This window comes from Notothenia coriiceps, unplaced genomic scaffold (assembly GCF_000735185.1).
Source record: "Notothenia coriiceps isolate Sejong01 unplaced genomic scaffold, NC01 NC01_scaffold00007353, whole genome shotgun sequence".
NCBI lineage: Eukaryota > Metazoa > Chordata > Actinopteri > Perciformes > Nototheniidae > Notothenia > Notothenia coriiceps.
In genome coordinates, this window is record NW_011340054.1 from 107,664 (window position 1) to 118,525 (window position 10,862).

The following is a 10,862-nucleotide window of genomic DNA, read 5'->3' on the forward strand; positions in this document are numbered from 1 at the left end:
TATCATGTGTGTGTGTGTGTTGAGTCACTTGTGTGCGGAGCGTGGCACGGTTCTGGTGAAATCTGACGGAGCACCTGAATACTTACAAAGAGAGAGAGAAGGAAAGCAGGAGAGGCCATTGGGACACTGTCCTGTAGGAGGACAGACATTGGAGGGAGAGAGAAAACACACACGTGCGTGAGAAAGCAAGTTTCACACAGGTCTGCGTCAAAGAGGGACGGGCGTCCAATCCAGACACACACACACACACACACACACACACACACACACACACACACACACACACACACACACACACACACACACACACACACACACACACACACACACACACACACACACACACACACACACAAGTGAGCAGAGCTGCAGACAGCTTGCAGGACTCAGCGGGGAAGTCAAGACTGGGAATATTTCCACAGAGGCACATCGTCTCGAGTGACAGGAGATAGAAGCAGATGTCTCAACAGTCCCTGAACTCATCAACACTGCATGTAGATATATTACACGCTGTAATCGTCACGCTCTCTGAGACATTGCCACCCTATAGGCTTGCGTCACTGGCTCTGCTGAGTGAGGATAAACATTAACAAATCAGTGAGGCAACATTCAGTTAAGTAAGCTCGGTACATCGACAAAGGAGAAGAGTCAGCTTGTCGTTTCAAAAGATTGCAAGTCATCAAAACCTCCTCATATCAAGTTGGATAAATTGATACACCAGAATAATTAAAGTCAGAATATTTGCTTTGATAAAAACATGTTGTGAATTTTGGAAAATGGAATTGGCTTTCAATCAATGTTTGGATCACACAAGTTACAATCCTACGCAGCGTTTCCCAAAATTAAATTCGACACATATTATAATACTTATAATCTTACGGTAGCCTTTTACTGAAACTGTGCAGAAATACTGGATTCAAACAAATTAATTAGACAGTTACATTCTCCCATCTACAAAGAAACAACAAAAAGACTTAATCAGTGGTGAATACTGTCTGGGAGCAAGTATACAACACTTAAGTGTATATCGAAGTGTATAAAGACCCTTCAATCTAAGGGCCCGCACCCCTTATAGGAAGGAGCTCTTAATCTATTAACAGTTTAAAAGACATCAAATTAGGCATCATTTAGTTAAAATATAAAAATACGAGATACATTTAAAAAGATTATTGACTTGAATGAACAACTATGGCACTAAGTTCGTCACATTATATGACATATCCAATCATTTCTTTCCTTTCAACAAACCATCCACAACATAAGAAAAGCTAACATTCTGCTAAGAAACAGGAGTTTTGTAAATAGATGGGGTGTTCCACTTCATACTGTATATTCATATTTAACATGACTTTTTTGGACGCCATGATTTTGATACAGAANGGGTGCAAAGTAGGCTGAGTACTTGTGATGCCCTACAGAAATGTTGATAACACATGCAATTTCAGATGTAAAAATAGAAAACTGTGGTTCATGACACCCAGCGATAAGCACTGAATGATGACGGGAGAAAGTTGACATTTCCAGAGAGAAGCGTCGCGTCTGATACAAGGACCTCCGAGTGAGAATGTTGTAAGTGTATTATCCTGTGGAACAATTTCGTTTATTACTCGCTATTCTCTTTAACCATATGTGTCTGTTAGGAGTTAAGGGAGTTTACCATTTGGAGATGGTGAGGCCGGAGACCACTGATCGGCAGAATGTAAAGACAAAGCTGCCGTTGCTGTTGATATTTGGGTGGTAGATTTCTTGTGGAAATGCAACTTATTGCAGACGGGGGGGGGAGAAAGAAGGAAAACCAGAATGATGTAAGCTGTGCAGCAGGAGGCTTCCTCTGTGCTACTGGTATTGTGTTTTATAATCCTTTCTTTGCTTAGGTCTTGGCCCACCTTGGCGGTTCTGAAGGTGTCCTGTGGGAAAGTTGAATGGTCAAGAAAGAAAACCCCCGCTCTGATAAGGACTGTCTTCCAATGTGGGGGGGGGGGGAGGGAGAAAACCATCTAATTAGGTGACTGAGAACAAATGTATACAAATTAAAACCAGGTGCGCTGTCTGTTTGACACAATATATTCGTTCTTTGAACCTATTCGATTGCCGTTTAAAAATGTAAGGTGAAACTGTTCTCGTGACCCATATGAACGAGGGTAATTGCCAGTCAACGAAAAAAAGCAGCCTAGAAATGGCATTTAATTAAGCAGGGATGCAAACTCCTCACCGTACCAACACGGTGCTCCGCCCACAGGATCAGAGCCCCCACCCACCGGAATATCGGCCTTTAAAATGAGGATAAAGAGATTTTTAAAAGCAGTCAGAACAACTTAAAAGCATTAATAATAACAGAAAGCCAAGCAAGTCACATCTAATAGAATATATAAAGCATTTATTTAAATTGGTGGAGCCAGCCAGTTTATATTTTGGCAGCCACTGTGAGCCCATTTTTGAAAATGTATTTTCGTGCTTGTGCAAGGCTTAGTCCTTTCCTATCTTTATAGCCACATGGGTGTTAAAGTACTAAGTTCATAAAACTCAACAAGTTACATACTTGGGGCACAATTGAGATACTTGTACGTTTATTTAAGTATTTCATGTTTTGCTACTTTGTTCTTCTACTCCACTACAGTTCAGAGGTACACTGGTGTACGTTGACTCCACCCTACAAATGGTATTAATACCTTTTAGGTTACTCACAGATCTGGTGATTAATTAGTGAAATCTAATCAGTGTTAATCAGACTTAGTTCCCACCTGGAGTAAATCCACAGTACCCCTGCCAGTATAGCAAAGTCATTCAACTAGCTCACCTTTACAGCCTTTGAGAACACTTTTCCATGGATCAATCATTATAAACCAATATCATATCTATTATCTGAATGGACCAATCTGCACAATTGACTACTTTTACTGTCCGCTACTTTCACTATATATTTGTGATAATACTTTTCTACTTTCCTGAAGAACATTTTTGAATGCGGAACTTTAACTGTAAACAGAGTATTCTAACACTCTGGACTATTACTTTTACTCAAGTACAAGATCTGAGTACTTCTACTTTTACTACAAGATCTGAGTACTTCTACTTTAATTATATTTTGATGATAATACTTTTGTACTTTTATTTGAGGAACATTTTGATTGCAGGAATGTTCCTACATTCTGGTACTTCTACTTTTACTCAAGTACAAGACCTGAGTACTTTTAATAAAGAACAAGACCTGAGTACTTCTACTTTTACTAAAGAACAAGACCTGAGTACTTCTACTTTTACTCAAGTACAAGATTTGAGTGCTTCTACTTTTGCTCTAGTACAAGATCTGTGTGCTTCTACTTTTACTCAAGTACAAGATCTGAGTGCTTCTACTTTTACTCAAGTACAAGATCTGAGTACTTCTACTTTTTCTCTAGTACAATATACTTATACAACCTCTGCTTATAGCCTATGAAAAAAACTATTAGAAAACGAAGGCTAAGCTAACGTTAGCATATAGTGACAATGTATGCTAGTTAGCTAGCTCAACGATAATATTGCGACAGAAAAACTTTTCAGTTCACATCACGCTCTGCCGCTCCGACAGGGAGCTCTGCTCTGAACACCTGAACGGCCCGTTCTAACAGCTGTTCACCAGCGGTCCAGTCTGTGCCACAGTGACTCCGGACGCACAGTTATTATTAACGAACGCACCCGTAGGTAATGTAGCTGCTGAAGCTAGACCATCATCTCGGAGCAGCAGAGCCTTATTATACATCCATGAGCAGAGCCGACAGGCAGGAAGACTCGAGCACACAGCTCGCACTATATTTATAATATATAAAAAAAGAACACCATGCGTGTCATGATGGCACATAACAGCTCACGGCCGCAGATTACTCCGGGTCCCAGACCCCCCCATACCCCAAAAATATTTGTATTGCAGCTCTACATGAATCACACAAACTACCTATTTTGGATTCAAAACGGCGAATTTCACCGAAAGGCGACAAGTTTGCATCCGTATTAAGGGTGTGACTTCAGTAATATACGATAAGTGAATACTTACAGGTCCCATTATCGTGGCTTGCCAGTGAAACACTGAAACATAGAGCAGAGAAATGGGTTATGTAACACGAAGAACACATTGCACGGCTGAGAAGTGTTAGAATAAATAATGCCACATGAAGTGTGCATGTTTATTTGGACATTCGAGTAACAGGAGCTTACATAAAGTGCAAATCAGATCGGGTGTACTTAGAAGTGATATACATTTCAATTGAAAATGAGTATAAATGGCAGAAGCCTGAAACTTACATTCAGAAATATCTAAAGGAATGCTTGGACAGAAATTGTACAACCGAAAGATTACTCGTATTTAAACCTTTCTATTTCAAGCATCCTGTTGAGGTGCGAGGGGAAAAGTTAAATTAGACCACAACAAATATGTTACAAGAAAACCTTTCGACCTTTATGATGGAGTGGTTTTTCTTGACGTTGTGAGGCAGGAAGTAACTGATTTTATGTTCTCCTGTTTACTGACAAAAGGTGTTGCATACATGCTGAAGATGCATAAATAACCTGAGATTGACAATATTAAAATACACATCACAAATGTCTTGAGGGTACATATTGTAATTAAAAGCTGATTTCTTCTTTGAATGTGTTTGTTTGATTTTTTTGTATAGCCACGACACAAACTATTCCTCTTATTAATGCTGGTGAAATCCAAGGATACACAGTTTCTTTGACAAAAATAAAAAGCTGTTCAAATACGCCGTCAAGTGTTATCAAACTTATTTTAAGCAAGAATGTTAATTACTGATAGCACTCGCATTGTAAAACCCTCGTTGGTAATGATATTGAAAACAAGTTACATGACGTTACTCAAATACACAAAAGGAGAAGATAGATGTGAAACGTTTTAACAATAAAAATCATGATTTAAAATGTTCTTTCTTTGGGTAGTTATTGTTAGTTTAATTAAATATATATTCTCACATTTGAAGGCTATAAAGATGTCCAATTTGTTGACAGATTCATTGAAACTTGCTACTGTATTAGTGAAACAGGATAAGTAAATTGGGTCAAATTAAGTTGAACTTCCAAAATCTGAAAGAAAATCTGAATAACAGCTTTCAATTGGCAAAACTGTATGGTCCACATGACTGTTTATTCAAGAATAAACCAAACTTCTAGATGTAATTAGGAAGGACGAGAACTATACCTAAGGTTAACATCAGCAAAGTAAAAATAGAAATTCCCTGTTGCTTTTGAAAAGCAAATAATTAACTTTAACACATCTGTGTTACCTTGGCTAATACGTGCAGCAATTCACCTTTGGGGAACAAGGGTTCATGTTTGGGTAAAAAAACACGAATGCACCCGTCAGTGTAAATATCGGCTGTTTGTTATTTATCACCAGAGCAGAACAACACTAAAAAACAAAGATTGGAATAAAAAAGGACACATCTACTTTAATGATCAAAACATACAATTATAAAAGCCAGTTAGACAGCTCTGAATATTGCAGCTGATGATATTTTTAAGGGACTGACACCCATATTTTGTTTTCCCCATAGACAGTAATTATATGATGCGATGAGTTTGGGAGATGTTTAAAGATAAATTCACCTTTCAATGTAATTAACTCATCTACGTAAAATCTACTGCATCTATTTTTCATAACAATATGGACAAATATACCCCCAAATAAAAAATAGAAACACAGCTTTGAATAAAGATAAAGGGTTTTGAGTGTCTGAATTGACTTTCTGACATAACCTTTTCAAGCAGATTTGTTTATATTTAGTGCTAATATTTTAAGAGGAATTACAAAGATACAATGACACATTTAAAAGCTAACATTTATTTTGTAAATTATACCCCTGTTGGGATAGTATGAAAGTGGTGTAAATAGGAAATATAACAATATTACATGTTATAAATAAAACGGAGGTTTCTTTTTTTAAATAAACTAATGTATATTTTGACAGCAACCTCACATAAATTGGTTGTTTTTACTGAAAATATTCAAAATATATATATATATTTTTTTAAGTAGATAACCATGTTTATGAAATGTATGTAATCCTATGCGCTTAACATTTAAGTTGATGAGAGTCTTCTGGGTTTTATTTGGGGTCAATTTGTATAGGACTCTAAGGCTATATCAAAATAAGATAGTGGCCCGACAAGAATTCCCCTAACATTGGCATTGAAAGCAAAAGTGAAATGGCCATGTAGCAATAGAGGTGTTAGTATTGTGCTTTTATGATGCAGCAGTATTTTTACAAGAGGCAGACCCAGGTATTTCCTGGATCGGCTGGCTCAAAAAACAAAGGTACTTCCTTAATCTATTTAAATGTCCTGGACTCCACACATATAAAGCCAGCACCTTCACTGTTGAGGTTTGCATTTTCCTTTCCAAGTTACATAACTTAGGCTTGAATATATTCTATGCATCTGAATTGCAGTCTGTGGTAATGGAAATATTAACAGGATGTGTTCAGAATGATCCAAACTAAACATTAATCATAAAATTTGATCTGAGGGAGCACATCTCGGGTTGATTTATAGCAATTTAAGAAGTGGAAGATTTAATCAACATAATTAGAATGTAAGGCATCTCTTATTCAAAACATTTGTGGGTATTTTTGACCATAAATATGTATTTATGTGGGATGATTTGTTTAATAAATGATCTATCCAATACAAGGGAATAATAAACCAGGAATTTGTGTTGAGTATGGCTACATTTTGAGCCCCAGTTACACATTTTTACCAGAACAATGTTGGTTTTAGTTGATAAACTTACTGTCATCTCCTACTGGTCCTGCAGAACACTGGGCTGGGGGGTCCCGTGCCAAGTCGTTCAACTCCTGAGACAAACAAATGACAAGTCAGTTGATCGGCTCTTGTACAGTATGGTGAAATATTTCCACTAACAATTACCTACATAGCAGAACTGGATATTTTAAAAGATATTCTAGGAAGAGATAATCTGATGGGTTTCTTCTAATGCCACAGGCCACATATGATCCCTCTGTACAGATGACTAAATCCCTGTTGGCAAACAGATCTAACTGCCGGTGCTATTTGCTACTAAGTCTCTGTGAAACGGTAACTAAAAAAATCGCAACTGACACAAAAACACCATTTCATTACTATAGTGAATGCTGTTATGTAATAGCATTTCCGCAGGTACAGCAGGTTGTATATGTGACAGATCACGATATAATGACAGAGGGTTAACTACAGTCAGGACTGTGTTAAAGCGAGTGTAAGCTCGTTTTATGTAGCGCAGTGTAACGTAATGTTAGCTTGGTGCTCGGGTTCGACGAACAGCACATGATGTCAAGCGAGAGAAACATTACTGGCTGATCAGGCACATTGTGTCAATGTCTAACGTTAAAGGGCGACTTAATAACAGTAAAACACAAGACAACAGTCAGCTAACTAAATCAGACAACCGCTAAAATGACGGATATGTTGCTCGCCTACTGTCAGCAACATGGCATCAAAGGCGGACAACGCGTGGGGCCTGTTTGTACCAGTGACACACGGCTAACATTAGCATGTCCCTGAATGCTGATAACTTACCGAAAACAAACTATTACGGTTTCAAATATGAGCATAACACGACCTTTCCCCACAACTGCTTGACCTACTTACTGTCTGTGTAATACGGAGACAATATAATGTTATTGTAAAAAAAACACGGATTATGTGCGATAGCTGAACGTTAGCTTAATTTACATTCATCCTTAAATACGGGCTGTTATCTACAATTGTACTAACTTACACACGTCAGAAATAAAATTGTTAACCAGAAAATATAAAAAGTAAAGGCAAGTCGGTTCATTTAACAAGTGCCAGAGCCCTTTTACATTAAGCTAACGTTAGCGGTACCGCTAGCCGGATAACTTATCTGTCAAATCAAGGAGCGGGGTAAGCAAGCTTAAATAACTGTAATACATAATGTTAGCCACCTTGACTACCGTATAGGGAAACTGATAAGGGGATAATTGATGGCATAAAACACGTAAGAGTAGAAACTACGTATATTTGACTGTAAATATGTAGCGTTACTGTAGGCTAGCTTGGTCAGAGGAACCCTTTAGCTTGTCCGGGTTAGCTAACAACCGGGACAGATAAGGTTAGCCAGAGAGAGCTAACACGCCGCTAACATCATACGCGTTAACTGATAACCGGCATAGCTAGCTAAAACATCCTATCATATCCAGTGTTAAGACACCAATTGTGAATATATGTGACATAACATAGAGCAGCTAGCATAACGGTCACTTGTGGCTAAGTCTAACGGTTCAGTTGGCCCATCTGTAGCTGGTGAACAGACAGGCGGTGCATTGCTCACTGTCGTCACTCGCTATTCGCACACCGTTAGCTGGCAGTTCAAACCAAGCTTGACTTTTTTTGTCAATATTTCTGATTCACCCTGTTTTTATAAACCCAACAGGAGAGCATCACTTTAGCCAGACTGGATTTAAATCCCTAACGAAACTGCGAAATCCTGGGCCTCGTCGTTCACTTCCTTACCTTGTGAATTCTTTTCAGAGCCATTGTTGTGCTAGCGCTTCTGTCAGGGAAAACGTGCGATTAAAATGGCGATTGATATGACTATCCGTTGATAATACTACGACTTAGCTATCATAGAACACTGTTACTGTACACTCAATTTACCGATCGCTACCAGAAAGCACCACTGATAAAAATTTCGAGACGAAACTGAAAGATAGAAGGGGTAGAACCGCGGTCCTTCCTCCTACTGCAGCGGCTACCAAATCACTGCGGCCTGTGCTCTGCCAGCAGCAACAACGACTCGACTTCCGAAAACAACTCTTCAAAATAAAAGCCCCGTCGCCATTAAATCAAACATGTAGGTAACCCTCAAACATATGCGAACATCTATTAAACGTTCCAGGTTGGCTGTACTTTATCTTCATACTATAAATTAAACTGCCCAAGTAAAAAAAAGAAGCAAAGTATCAAAATCAGTTAAACAGTAGAATTTAAAGTGAATAACTTCGCAAATGTTTATTAACAGCAAATGCCTCTTTACCCTTCAAATTGCTGATTTTGCCAGACCAAAAGTCCAAAAGCCAGACATATGTGTTTCTAATTTGCTATGATAGAGAACAGAGGAAAGCATCACATTTTCATTTCTGAGTCGTTGGACAAAATCATATTTTGCATTAAATAAATTACGAATCAGCTATCTAAAGAGTTAACTTGAAAAATGATTTAACCTCTACAAACAAAAATGTTCATGTCTTTCTCAGAGACCAAACGTTTGTATGTTTATATGGTACACAATTACCTTATGGCACATTAATACCATTCTTTTATTCTGAAGGCCAGTCTTCGAGCCGGATCTCTCATTGTTGGACGGCATATTTTACTGCGCTACCGCTTGAAAGCCTTCCGCCGATATGGCTCGCAGTGGCATTGCATTGCACGCTGGAGACGTAGCATTTAATCATCATCATCATCATCATCATCATCGTGGCTCCAGGCACGTCACGGCAAGGCTGTGTTCAAATGATCCGGACAGAGCCAAAATGTCTACCCAGCACGGATTTTGCATGAGGTAAACTCCAGGGGATGTATCCTAGGACGGTTTACTACTACTGTTACAATATCATTTACAGACCATGACATAGATATGCTTATCTTAGATATTTTCCAATTCATATGCTATATTTAGCAATACAGTTTTGGGGTCCTAGTGTCATACAGATTAACTACACTCGGGGTTTGCTAGGCGCGGAGTGATACTACTTTAGAGACCTGTAGCGAGGTTGTGGGCACATTTTGAAGGCTGTTTTGAGGAAGTGAGCTAGACCTACAGTACTGATTGTACGTATAATTTATAGAGCAATTGTAGCTTCTGACTATGTTAAATATATATGCATTGTCTCTTTTAAGAGTGTGTATTATTGGGTGTTATGTTAATTTAACAAGTACTTTGTTTTTTTTATAATTTTCATTTAAAGGTCCCATGTCATGCTTTTCAGGTTGGCGAAGTCCCGCCCATCTACTTCCGGTCCATGGGACCTTATTTCGGAAAATAGAGGCCGTTTCTCAATCGCGAGGATACTGCCTTGGTAGTCGCATACTTCCAAGTCACTTCCTTCAGAAACGAAGCAAGTATACTTCCAAGCCACGGCTTCGGAAAACAAAGAAGAATGGAACAGGCTAACAAGTGTGCCACTCTCTCTAACGGTTTCAACATAAACTACCAAAAATAAATACCTCACGATGTATATCTAATTATGAACTTGCTTTACTTTCACGGAACACATTTTTGGTAATAACAAATGCAACAAAGTAATTTACCAACACATGTTCTACCCACTACATACTTACATTTAAATGTGTGCTCTGCTGCGTCGGTTCAGCCATTCTCCGCAAGGGTTTTTGAAATTGGTCCGTGCGCAAAGCATTGTGGGGATTTGAAGGACGCGAAGTCTACCCATGTGCAGCCTCGAAATTACCCCCAAACCAAGGACGTGGCCTCGGTGGAATTCCAAGTATGCTGGAGATTGGAACAGTCCTTCGGCGGCACTCGATGACGTAGTATCCTTGAAATATTGGCTTGGAAGCCAGTTTCCTCGCGATTGAGAAACGGCCACAGTTTGCCCCTCCATCTGTTTGTCATTACTGGTGTCATTGTCTGGTTGCAAACGCCATTGTAACACATAATCACTGATCTTCCGCTGTAACGGTGGTGGACTCATCAGAACAGAGTGGGCGAGCTGACCAATCAGAGCACACTTGGCTCACAGGGAGGGGGGCAGGAGCTCCAACAAGCCGTTTAGGACAGAGAGTGAATACACATACTATACAGAGATGCTGTATGAGAAACCTATGTGAGTTTG

General features: G+C 39.0%; 1 protein-coding gene across 1 annotated transcript in view; it reads right to left on the reverse strand.

The window, feature by feature from the left end:
• The window catches only part of LOC104943992 (ubiquitin-conjugating enzyme E2 D2), a 92,690-nt gene extending 83,912 nt beyond the window's left edge, over window positions 1-8,778 (reverse strand). Inside the window, exons 1-3 of the mRNA XM_010769459.1 lie at window positions 8,521-8,778; window positions 6,779-6,842; window positions 4,031-4,062 (exon numbers count right to left, since the gene is read on the reverse strand). Coding sequence (XP_010767761.1) covers window positions 4,031-4,062; window positions 6,779-6,842; window positions 8,521-8,544 — 120 coding nt within the window. The 5' untranslated portion in view covers window positions 8,545-8,778. The remainder of the gene's footprint in view (window positions 1-4,030; window positions 4,063-6,778; window positions 6,843-8,520) is intronic.
• Window positions 8,779-10,862: the final 2,084 nt, after the last annotated feature.